General features: G+C 41.1%; 1 protein-coding gene across 2 annotated transcripts in view; it reads left to right on the forward strand.

The window, feature by feature from the left end:
• The first annotated feature begins 9614 nt into the window (after positions 1-9614).
• Positions 9615-13212, forward strand: part of LOC117249894 (kinesin heavy chain-like) — a 33467-nt gene continuing 29869 nt past the window's right edge. For both annotated transcript variants that reach the window (XM_033615700.2, XM_033615701.2), the window contains exon 1: positions 9615-10339. In XM_033615700.2, coding sequence (XP_033471591.1) covers positions 10214-10339 — 126 coding nt within the window. In that variant the 5' untranslated portion in view covers positions 9615-10213. The remainder of the gene's footprint in view (positions 10340-13212) is intronic.

The following is a 13212-nucleotide window of genomic DNA, read 5'->3' on the forward strand; positions in this document are numbered from 1 at the left end:
GGGAACAGCAGTGGAACAGGCATGAGTATATGAGTTCTCCATTACGAGCGTCACTTCACACCAGTTAAGTGTTCATTTGTATAGGAAAAAAAAAAGAGTTAAAAAAAAACAAAACAGAATGAACTTTACCAGCAGAAAGTGTTCAATGTTCCCCTGAGCAGGGTGGGAGATGACGAGCGGCCGGACGTATGTTGGTAAATCTTCATCTGCTACAGAAAGTCATGCATCAGGACAGGAGAGCCATTTTGTGCGACAAAAGTGTGGCTAGCAGGTGGTTAGTTTGGGTTTACAAATCATTGTTAACTGGCAGACGGTTGCCATTTCTTAAAGGAAAATCCACCTTCAGGCACTTTTACGCTGTTAAGCGTCGTTTTCTGTTCACTACATTTCAGGAGTTTTGCAAAAAAGGGCTGCACAGCGTACTGAAAATATGCAATAGCTTTGTTCAGGGCTACAATTAATGATTACTTCAATTGTTGACTAATCTTTCGACTATTGTTTCAATGAACCAATCAGGTCTTTGGCAGACTATTCGTTTCGTTTCTGACCAAGAAGTTTGAGCAGTGTTGAGCGGGACATTCAGGGTGACGGCAGCATTCACAAGCCGAGTTAGCCTTCCGAGCTAATGCATGCTAACAACCGGTAGATCGTGCAGGAGGCAGGACATGATGCGAAAAGTATGCTGCGGAAATAGCAGTGTTTTGGTTACGACAAAGTTCGGAATTTCGTCATTAACAGCTTAGTCTCCTGACGTTCTGTCAGAACTTGCGTGTTCTTTCTGCCCAAGAATTTTCCTAGTCGACCAATAGTCATCATTACGGTCCATTAATGACGCTGTGGGCTAATGGGCATGTAGCTACTTCCATGTTTCAAATGATACGTCATGTTTGTAGTCGACCAATGAAGATGAGTTTACATATCACCTTGGGTTCGTCCTTCACCTTCTCAAAATGATCCCACACTTTGGATTTCCTGCCCGACATGTTATTAACTAGCCTGTGGAATAACCGCAGGTACCAGCCCTGGAAATTAGAGGCCGTGCACATGCTGCGTCTTAAACTGCATGGGAAGCGCGAGGTCAGGTGCTGGGCGCTACTCTTGTGCCTACTCTGTGGCAACTTTCAAGGTTGCTAAGCGACCATAACCAGCACCGTGTCATAGCCTCCTTACCAGAAATCCTGAGTGCGGAGCTGATCTTCTTCCAGGCGCTGTTTACAAGTGTGTATTAGGCCAAAAATATCGTCCATGGGACAAACATAGGCGCTCAAGAACGCGTGCATATTGTGACGGCGTTGCGGCAGGTGTTGAGCGTGCCTGCCATGCGTCTCCATTGAAAAAAATGTATTCTGGGGCGCAAAAAACGTGTCAGAGACCGATATAACTGCTTCAATTCTCCGACCCCCATCTGCTGTATGTGATACACTTACTCAGGATAAGTACCTCATACCGCTGGCATTCTTCCATCTTTCGCTATCTGCGTGTAACCGTTTCCAAATCCCCTTTGCTACGGGAAATGACAACCTCCGAGCTAACGACCTATGCGCTGAAACGAAGACTGCTTTGTTCTTTCAGTGAATTGTTGTAAAGATCTCTGCTGAATAGAACGACTTGTGAATCCAGACTCTGTCTCACTCTACGAGTTGATTTGAGATACCTTTAAACTTCAGCAGCATGCTCCAGTGACAGTGAGATAGCTACGCAAGACCATCAGCGCTCTACGCTGCGCCACTGCTTAACGCTAACAGCTGAGTGGGTGTTTCCGTTGACGAACATAAAAACGAAAGAGCGCAGATGACATCGACCTTTCCTTGACTCTTTAAAAAAATAATCAGATTAATCAATGATGGAAATCAAACACTAGATGGCGACCTGCCCCTCTATCAGTAAACATGCACCGTAGTAATCTGGTTTAATTAAGTGGACCCTGAATGCATCGGCGAAGGGAACACGTCCCCCTCATTATTTAGGCATGCGCAGAGGACGCCTTTTTTGCGTTTCACGAAATTAAAGACTTATAAATTTGTGCGTAAAAAAAAATCCCCAGAATGCTTACATTTTTCTGGCAGAGGACCCTCAAACCTCCCGTTTCATTCGTGTGCCCCCCAGAATGAAAACGAAACCTCCGCCTTCGCCTGAACGCAGCACAAAACGACTCCTAAAAGTGCCTTTAGGTGGATTTCCCCTTCATCTACAACCAATAACCACCGTCTGCATTGATGAATCACGTCACCTGGTTGTTGTGATCATGTTCTCGTGCTCGTTTGTACAGTGATTTATTTTGTCTCTCCATGACTGTAGTCGTCTTTGCCACACCGATAGCTTTAGGTAGAGTAACCAACCTCAGAGTCTAGATCATCAACAGGAAACACTAACTCAAGCAGTGACAGCATTTCTCACGTTTAGGGGCCTTGTGTTTGTTTCTTTGTTTTTTTTATTTTGCTTATTGATGTAAATTATTTATGTACAGTACTCCATATTTATTTTAAGCTTTACAAATATGCTAGATGGCAATAATACTACCAAGAGTTGAGAACTCAAGCCTTATATGTGTATATGTATGTTTTTTTTTAACAGTGAATAGATCGTGTATTCAGTCCGTTACAGAGCTCATGTTCCCTTTTATTTAAGAAGTGAGCATTACAGATAACACTTTCTTTTTTTTACAGTGAGGTTTCTGACTTGTTTTTGTTACACAGTGTGTGTCATGGATTTCTTAGTTAAAGGAATATAATAACGTCTGCCTCCGACACCGTACTATTTATGAATATGCACATCTGGAAAAGGCAGGCGGCGTTTATGTTAAATGCAGTTTTAACACTACTAGATGCTTTTTGAGTTTGAAGCCGCGAAGCAAAAACCATCACGTGATCAGTCTTAAAATCGATGCACAGTATTGGGAACTGTGGTTCAACACACACACACACACAGCTGCTCCTCCAGATCAAAACCAACAAGCAACAGCAGAGTTATTAAGTGCAATATACCAATCCATGGCAAAGATCAACACCTTTTGTTCACAACTTGGACTGTAATTTGTTTTCTCCTCTGACATGCACATGCTTTTTGTTGGTTACAATATTCGTCATCTTCAGATGTCCTAACCTAAGAGCCATGAAGTAGTATTTATTTGTAGCTTTACCTTTATACATGCACACACAGCTGTTACGCCCAGGCTCAAATTTAATTTTGATTTAAAGAGTGACTTTGGTATTTTTCAACCTGGAATCCATCTTTGCATGTTTTTGTCTCTAAGTGGCTAGTGGGAGCAACAGTTTCTGAAATCAGTCCAGTATTGAGCGAGACGGCTGCAGACGACAGCCACAAAACAGGCTGCAATGTAAAGCTAATGGGGCAATCGTGCACCTTCACTTTACATGCGCTAAAATTGTTTGTTTTGCCACTGACAGGCTCAGACTATTCTTCTAAGGGTGTTTTCAGACCTAGCGTTCGCCTGCTTTGGTCCCTCACAAAGTTCCCTCGACAGCATTTACAAGCTGCTCTTGATTGGTCACAATTTCCATGTGGGAAAAATCCAGGAAGTAAACCAAACGTTGAAGAAGAGATAAATGTGACACTTTCTAATGTCACAATGGAGGGACAACTACGCAGGTTGATTTTAGCGCTGCTCATCGTGGACTATATTGCTGTCATTGTTCATTTTAGTCAAACCATACAGTTTGAAAACGAAGCGCGGCTCCAACTAGAAAACAATGTTTTGATGCATTGGATGTGCTGAATGTGCATATTAAGGCAGTACAGGAGGAGGTGCACATTAATAATCCTCCAGGACTGTAACATGCTCATGTTTAACCCAAACAATGTGTCATGTGACTTGAGTTTGACTGAACTGAACCAAACAGGGCAGGTGTGACACCTTAAGTGTCTTGACACATTATGGTAAGGATCCTTACAGAGACAGACTTTTTTTTTTTTTTTAAGTTAACCAGAAACAGCCCTGAAATCGTTATCACCACACCCACCAAACTCCATTTAAAAAAATTGTAATTTTAGCGCGTAAAGAGGCAGCATGTTTTCAAATCTAACTAAGTGAATTAAGGGTTAATTTCAACCAAACCAGAGCTGGTGATTGTTAGAGCAGTGGAAAGAATAACCAAGACAGTTCTGTGAGTTTTATTTTGTTTCTGTCGGCTTTGAACTAAAGGAGCTATATGTAAGAAATCTAAAGCAAATAGTCGTAAAATCCTCCTAATATGTCACAGAGACTAAGGAATAATGTTCATATAACATACTGATCTCACCGACAACAATAGTACAGCCAGAATATTCGCATTTAAAAAAATATTTTACGGTCCGCAAATCATGTTTATGTTTTGAATTTGTGTTTTGGCCTGTTGCGCCACCCACCGCCGTCTACCAGTCACGCAGTCAGTAGAGTCTCAGCGTCAGTTACAGTTACGACTGAGCTACAGCAGCACGGCAAGCAGCATTAGCAGTGTCCCGGTACATAGCATTAGCAGTCTCCTCAGCTGTATCCCGGCAGCAGCGTTAGCAGCAGAGAAGCCGGACTTGCTCGAACGGTCCGCTGGAAAACCCGAAGATCAAGGACGCGGCGACACAGTTCTGCCACGGCAGCCGCCCGTGGGCAAACAGATCAGTCTCCAGCGTGCCGCTGTCCAGCAACCTCGAATCTGTAGGGGAGGAGGGGCGGACACGACTCGCGGCAGTATTTTGAATTTGAGTGCAGTAACCGTTTTGGCCACATTCTTACATACAGCGCCTTTAAGTGCGTTTTACTGTTAGAAAATGACGTTTTTTTAAAATGGAGTCTGGTGGGTTTGGCGAAAGTGATTTTGTGGCTGTTTCTTGTAAAACAAAAAGGTCTATCTCTGTAGGGATCCTTTCCGTCATGTTGTCTGACACTTAACACATCAATACAGAGCCCGTCAGTGGCAAAAACAAGCACTTGTAGCGGACATAAATCGACAGTGCACAATTGCCCCATTGACTTTACATTGCAGCCTGTTTCTCTGCTGGTGGCTGCGGCCCTCTTGCTCAATAGTGGAGAAATTCCAAATATTGTTGTCTCCGTTTGTCACTTAGACACAAAAAAACAGGGTCCAGGTTGAAAAATATTAAAGTTCCCTTTTAATATTTGATGGACACACTAAAATGTTTCTGACGATAACCTGAAAACCAAACCGTACACTACTTTGTAAATCGATTTTCTTTCTCACTCACAACTAAATCTTGAAAACACTACACTTAAAACATATCCAGACCAGGTTTTACTGTAATTTGTGGCGAGGCATCCCACAGATGTACTTTAGTTTTATAATGTACCCTTATATCCTAATGTCAGACTATGAATTACAGCCAAGTAAACAAGTTCAGCATTTATTTTGTGCACACAATTTGTACTGTATCTTCGAATGAGATCGATCACTTATCTCAACACATTCATTTTTTTTTTTTATTTTGTCGTGTGCACACTGAAAAAGTCAAGAACATTTTGAAAATGCGCAGAATTTGTAGCAACAAAGCCCGGTAACGTTAAGAAATATCAGTATTTAAAGGTGAATATCAGACGTTTTAATACCATCCATCCTTTTCAAAATGTCCCCTTTTTCCAGTGTGCACACCTTTAAGAACCTCAGAGTCTTTACTGTAATCTGTGGCAAGGAAATCCTCCGGCCGTTTTCAAAATGTGATGTTCGGTGTTGAGAACACATGAGCTCTTTCGGTAAAGTTCATTCTGCCTCTTCTCCCCCCCACCTCCCCTGTTTTTTGTGCAATGACATGCAGGAACCCGGATTCACGTTGGGAACCCATGTGTTATGGATCTGTTATATCAGTTTCATGTTATTTGTGGTCAAGAGTTCAAAGCATTTTTGTGTTTGAGATGGTCTGTGCAGTCTATTTTTTATTTCCCTCCTCGCCTGTGATTGTGTGCGTGTGCGTTGAGGTGTGAGTGTGATTTTTATTTCTCCTGCTCTTTGACTCTTATTTCCCTCCTCCTCCTCCTCCTCCACCCTTTCATCGTCAGTATTTTATTTTTCAACTTGTAATTAAGTATATATTTTCTCACTAATATATACTTTACAAAAAATAGACTTGCGTGAAGTATGATGTGCACTTGATTGCTCTTGTTCATTTTTCTTTTTTTGCATTAATGTGGGCTAGGGATAGTTCGTCAGAGTCCATTATTTTGAGATTGTTTGGACTTTTTTTTTAATGGTTTGATGTAAGCAGCATTTTTTTGTAAATATTGTGAAACATTACAGGTCATGCAGTGATGTAACATTTTGAACAATGTTGCACAGATGTTTAAGATATTAAAAACATGGTCACTCTTACTTGAATAACCTGGCGTGTGTTGTGTATTTATGTTTCCTGTTTCTTCTTTCCTGATTATGTGTCCAGGTTGTTTTTATTCTGTTTTGAAAAGGTAGTGGATAGTGAACGTGTTTCTAGTTGCACACTGCCCTCTAGTGGGCAAACAACAGAGCACACCACCTGTTAATATGGAGAATAAAAAGATAAAGGCTGGAAATGTGACATAAAAACACAAATTTTAAGCTTCTCAGTTCAATCAACTGCAAACCCCACCTGCTGAAGAAAACCAAGTGATGTGATGGAAAGCTCCGGACCAGCTGCCAAATGGATGCTGTGGTGAGACTGTTTTTATGGTTAAGGATGAACTTTGAACCTCCGACTGAAACATGACAGGACACTTTATGCTGCCTGTATGTCAACTGATATGAAAACAAGAGCCCATCCTTTTCAAAAATGCCAGTGTATTTTATGGAAGCGATAGTTTATTGTGATAAATTACTGAGCGGTTGTTTACGCTCTGTTTTGACGCACAAAACAACTAAAATATTTGGAGGAAAAACCTGTTGCTAGGTTACTAATGTTAGCAGATAAGCTTGTTTAGCAGTGGCCACTGTAATGCTGCTCAGCAGTATTTATGTGTTCCTTCTTGTTTTTGAGATCTTGTTTTGAACAAGTGATGAAAGAACAGTTGTTATAAAAGGAACTTTGAAACTTCCCAGATGTTCAGAACTGGTCCAAAAGTTAGTTTTTTTTCATCGACTGTTTAGAGATGTTGATTGAACGCCCACGTATTGACCATATTTTACCCAGTAGTGATAGTAAAAATTAGTTTCATTCACTACAGTGTGCAAATAATACCCTATTGTGATTTTGGAGCCTAATGAAGTCACATCCAGATTTGTCAATTGAAAATCAAAATTGCATATCCCAGTGAGAAGTCATCTTAGCATTTATATATAAATATAAATACAAATACATACAACCCCGATTCTAAAAAAAGATGGGGCTCTGTTTATAACGTAAATAAAACAGAAAGCAATTATTTGTAAACTCTTTTTTGACCTTTATTCAATTGAAAACAGTCCAAAGACAAGATATTTAATGTTCAAACTGAGAACCTTTATTGAATTTCTTTTTAAACATAATACTCATTTTGAATTTAATAGTTGCAACATGTTTAAACTGGTGTTTTTGGAGCGTCTAACTACTTTCCCAGCATTGTGTCGCCCCTGTCTCATCTTTTTTGGATCTAGATAGAGGCATTAAATTAAAAAATAAAAGTATATATTACAAAAATCGATCAAAGGTATCACTTTTGAAGGTAAATACATTGTCTTTGTACTGCATTTAATTGAATATAGGTTTATAAAAAGGATTTGCAAATCATTCCTTGCCCCATGATACCCTGCGTGAATTATGGGTGCAACTTCCGGCGATGACCGGAAACCCGCGATTTCCAGTGCTAACCGTTTGTTTACAGTAGCTAGCAAGCTAGCAATTAGCTCGCCTTGCTCCGTCAAAATACTGTTAACTTTAACATGGCCCGAGCTAGCTTAAGGTAACATCTGCTCCTTCTAAAGTTGATTTATTATTCTTATTAACTGACTTATTAAGAGATGCTAACACATTCGGCACATATTTAACATAATTCAGTATCAACTGTAGCTCCATGTAAAGTGAATAAATGTGATTTCTGAGCGAAACATGAAGCTGAATTTAGCATATAATATTACAGTAATATAACGTAGTGGTAAAAGAAATAACATTTGGCATTAATTCTGTTTACATGATATAAATGAAGTCGCTGTAGCTCAACCTGTGGATTTGAACTTGAGCTGTGGTGTGTCTGTGTCACTCTGCGTTACACCTTCAAAACACGAGTCGGCGGTGGAGGTTTCTGTGAAGTGCTGTAAAGATTAGTTGATTCAAAACACACATTAAACATGACTTAATAGAGACAGTTTCAAACACAAGTACACAGAGCAGCTTCACTATAACTCGCAGCATTCACAGACAAACACTTGTCTTTATCTGGACACATTTTCCCCACAAATACAACATGCTAACGTTATTAGCACAAGCCTATGGCATTTTACATTGTATAAATTAGCCTAGCAGCTAGCAGACTTTTCCTCTTTTCATATAAAACCAGGGACAACAGCAACATTTAACAAAGGTGACGGCACATAATTTGGCTCCATTACAACTCACAAGGTTCACTGACAAAACAACTGTCTTATGCTAAACACGTTTTCCAAACATATACAACATGCTAACGTTATTAGCACAAGCCTATGGCATTTTACACTGTATAAATTAGCCTAAGTCAGTCAATTAGCTTGCATTTGTAGATGCAGCGGCTAACTTTGTTTAGCAATAATGGTTTTCCAAAGTGTTCCAGAGCCCATGCAGTAACATCCTTTATATAACCATATCAGTTTTTAATGCAGTGCTGCCTGAGAGGTCAAAGGTCACAGCCATTCAGTGATGGTTTTCAGCTTTCATGCAGAGATTTCTCCAGATTCTCTGAATCTTTTGATCATATTATGGACTGTAGATGGTGAAATCTATACATTTCTTGCGACTAAGCTTTGAGAAACATTGTTCTTTAAAATAACTGACTATTTGTCCACGCAACTTTTCACAGAGTTATCATCTTCACTTTAATCCGTTGCCAGTTAACCTGTTTAAACTGGTGTTTTTTGAGCACCCAACAACTTCCCCAGTCTGTTATTGCTCTTGACCCAACTTTTTGGGACTAGTTGAGCCATCAAATTAAAAATAAAAGTATATTTTACAAAAAGCAATTAAATTCATCAGTTTCTAGGTGTTTAATTAATATTAAAACATTTATTTTATATTTTATGAGATTTTGAGGATATGTAAACATGTTTATGTTTAAGGCAATACGTCACAGCTTAGTTTGGTCCTGATTGGCTCAATAAATAAATAAGTTAATAAATAAATAATCGCAAAAATCTGGAATAAACTGCATTTTGCTTTTATCCCGTGTCATCTGATTGTCACTGCTGGTATTTTTTAGAGTTAAATTAATATTTTTAATCTTTTCTAAGTGATAAATGAATGGAAAATATTTTGTATATACTATATTGTTTATTTGTTTTTTTTTTATTTTGTAGTAATAATCTGAATCTGCAAAAAAATAAAGAAATAAAATAAAAAAAACATACAGAGGCATAAATCAATAATTAATTGCCCACCAGTTAGGCTGAAATTAAATATATCTAAATGAGTGCGGGTTTTTGTGTCTGTGTGCGCGTGCACTGGAGCCTCCCACTGATGGTGGTGTTGCTCATGCAGGCCACGGGAGCGCGCGTCTCGGCGTCGTGCCTGGAGCGCGCCTTTGTTGCCAGTGAGGACGCTGCGGCTGTCTGTGCGCATCCTCTCCGGGCTCTCCCTCTGCAGACCGGCCAGCTCCCCCGACTCTGCCCCCGCTGCTCACACACACAGACACATATCAGTCCGCTTTCTGCACGGTTCCCGGTGTCGCCGCTGCAGGTGGAGGCCTGCACACCGATGTCTGAGCTACTCACCGGGACGCATCGCTGCGGTTGATCCGGTTTGGCCATGGCGCAGCCGAGGAAACACGGACACATTCGCGTTGCGCATCGGATAAACTGAACTTTCTCGCGGTGAGGAGACAAGGAACGTGACGTTTCACCCTCTGTCTGCCAAAAATGATCTGAATCCCTGATCTGAACTCTGAGCTGGCCCGGGACGCAGGGAGAATCATCAAGGCCCCGCCGGTGGCCGCTGAACCTCACTTTGGGCACCGCTTTGCCCCAAATATTCCGATCCCCGGCTGTTTCCCAGCCTGTTGTTTGTTTATTTGTTTATCCCCGCAGTATTTGGAGGGGCGGTGTGAGCGGTGCCAGCAGCAGCATCAGCAGCAGCAGCCATGATGGATGCGGCGGAGTGCGGGGTGAGGGTGATGTGCCGCTTCAGGCCCCTCAACGAGGCCGAGATCAACAGAGGAGACAAATACATCCCCAAATTCAAAGATGACGACACGGTGGTGATCACGGCAAGTGTGTCTGCTCCTTGTTGTTGTTGTGATGATGATGATGTCGTGTCTGTGTGGAGATGAAGGTACAAACACTGCGGAAAGTCACCTGGAGCTCTGCAGGCAGGATGGGGATGCCAAGTGCGCAATAAGCCAGAAGTCCTACAGGAGATATGACAGCAGTGTTACAGATGTATATGTCATCTGATGGTTTATTAAAGAGGAAATATTCGGTGTAAAATCACTGAGTTCAACAGAGCTGCTCTGTAACACTGCAGGATTATTATTTATTTATATATTGGGATCTTATGTTAAACTGTAAAGCTGCTATTATCGTATTCATACAGCTAACTCCAGAATATTTATCACCCAATTAAATTTGTTTACAGTCCAAGTTCCCAGTGTTAAAATAAATATGCACTTTCCTCGTCTGTATGTCTGCCAAAAATCTTTTTTATATAGTTTTTTAAATTGATTTATATTCGAAAAAAATATATTCAAAATTCAAAATGGAATAAAAATGTTCAGAGTCAGAGAAGACAAATCTAAAAATAATATTTGATATATTAATATTTTAGTTTATTCCAGATTTTAGTGATTTTTTTTTTAGATAATTTTTTCTGTTTGTTTATTTATTTACTCGAGCCAATCAGGACCAAGATAATCTGTGATGTACTTCCTGAACATTTTGGAAAACAAAGGATGAAAATACAACTTTAAAATCAAACTTAAACACTGGGAACTAAAACACACGGAGGAAAAGAGAAAATCTTTCATGGCTCCAGCTGATTCACACCGACTCGCTGATTTCTTCATCACAAAACGATTAAAAGAACTCATAATTCAGAGGTGAAAGGTCAAAGGTGACACTCACAGTGACTCATCATAATGCGTGTGCTGATTCACGAGGCCCTCAGGAGCTTATCAGTGCTGTGTTCATGCACGATGACAGGCTGCTTTTGTGTTCAGAGCATCGATTGTTTTCTCCTCTGTGGAGACGGCTTCACACTTTGTGCTGGAAAGTTTAGACGCTTTATTGAGAGGTGGTTGTTTGTAAGTGTTTATATCAGATATCACAGGAATCTCATTTAATTTAATGTTTCCAAAATACAGCTGTGTCCTTACGTCGCCTGCACAGAAAGTAATGTTTAATTTGCCTTCAGTCGTCTTGGTGAGGACTGTGTTGCACATTTCTACACAAACTACTTCTTTTCAGTTTATTGCAGACGTAGCATACATATTTGCTTTAATTAATTTTAAGCATGAAACACTTAATTTCCTGCATTATGGTGATTTTTTATGCACCAATTTGTGCCTTTTCTGCATCAATTTAGAGTGTAACCATCTTTAATTACGTCAAAATAAAAGCCCTTTGCCACTTTGTGTTTTTTTTTTTTGGGGGGGGGGGTGGTGGCAAATGTATGTGCTTTAAATCAGGGGTTCCCAACTGGTGGGTCGTGGTCCAAAAGTGGGTCATGAGTCCACTCTGAATGCACTCCAAGTGACTTGCAAATGTGTCAAGTCTGTGAAAACACACATTTCCCACTGTAGAGTGAGTTACTACTTGACAGAGACAGCAAACTAGCTTGACGACATGGCCGAACACACGTACGATGCTGACTATATTAAACTGTGTGGACCTTAAATTAATGACTAAGGAGAAATGTCAACCCGGTCTCTCCGAAGTCGTCGAATACCGGCGCTTGGGCAGTGACTCAAAAATCGCTCTTTCACGCCGTCATGATGCGCAGCTGTTCGCCGTTATTGTGCAACAGTGCCCGGCGGCATTAAGGGGAAAAGCAGCAGGACAACAACCTAAGTTAAGGGGTGAAAGTCCAAGTAAGGTGGGCGTGAGGGGTGGTGGATGGGTCCAACAACCACCAGCTTTCACCCGAGAGAGCGGTGTCTGTGTCCCGTAAGATTGGCAATCAATCTGATCCTGAAAAATAAGACACAGATGTTGTATTTTCCCATCTGTGCCTGAACGCAGCGTAATAGTTAGGTCTAAAAAAACAAGAAAAGAAATGTTGGTGTAGAAATCTGGTGCCGAATCTGTTGTAAACTGTGCTTCACAGTTTGTACGCTACACCACAGACAGACAGACAGACAGACAGACAGACAGGAAACGACCCTCGCCCCAGTGTGTTAATGCAGATCCGTCCCCTGCCGCTCGCTCTGCATTATTCATGCAGTTGCATTACGGCCCAGAAACACTTCTGTCCTGTCAGGACGAACTGCACGTCACCGCCGCGTGCCATCAATCAAACAGCAGAAAACTGAGCATGCTGTTGGTGTCAGTGGTTTCTGCGCTTTATCTCGGGGGTTCAGAGGGAGGGGAGGAGTGCTGAGAGCTGCACTTAGCCGCACCGAGGCTTTTACCCCTGAGACACAGAGGCAGGCGTTGGATGAGGGCAGAGGGAGTGATGGATGGTCAGACTGGAGGCTGCAGGACTTCCAATTTTAAAACACCACAGGGAGGGAAACGTGCGTCATGTAGCTGAGTTCATCAGTGTACAAGACAAAACTACAGAAAAACATAATCATATCACCTGTTCACATGACCTCTGACCTCTCACTTCCTTCTTAGTGCTTACTTGTAAAGCTGATGATTCAGGAAGTGAATCTTTCTCTTCTGTTTATGTATTAAATCTGCACAGAAATCAGTCATCATAGTCGTGACAAACAGTTTAAGAAATATTAGAAGTCTACTAGTATTTGTACAAGTGGTTTATCACTACTTGCATCAGTAATTGAGGGAGTAGGAGCAGTGATACATGTAGCTACAGCATGTATGTCTTTGATTAGACTGAACTGTGCTGGCGCTAACAGCAGGAGGAGGAGAAGAAGCAGCTGATGTAGAATGAGCAGCAGAGGCATTTGTACAAGTGACAGTG

The sequence above is a fragment of the Epinephelus lanceolatus genome, chromosome 24 (genome assembly GCF_041903045.1).
Source record: "Epinephelus lanceolatus isolate andai-2023 chromosome 24, ASM4190304v1, whole genome shotgun sequence".
Taxonomy (NCBI): Eukaryota; Metazoa; Chordata; class Actinopteri; order Perciformes; family Serranidae; genus Epinephelus; species Epinephelus lanceolatus.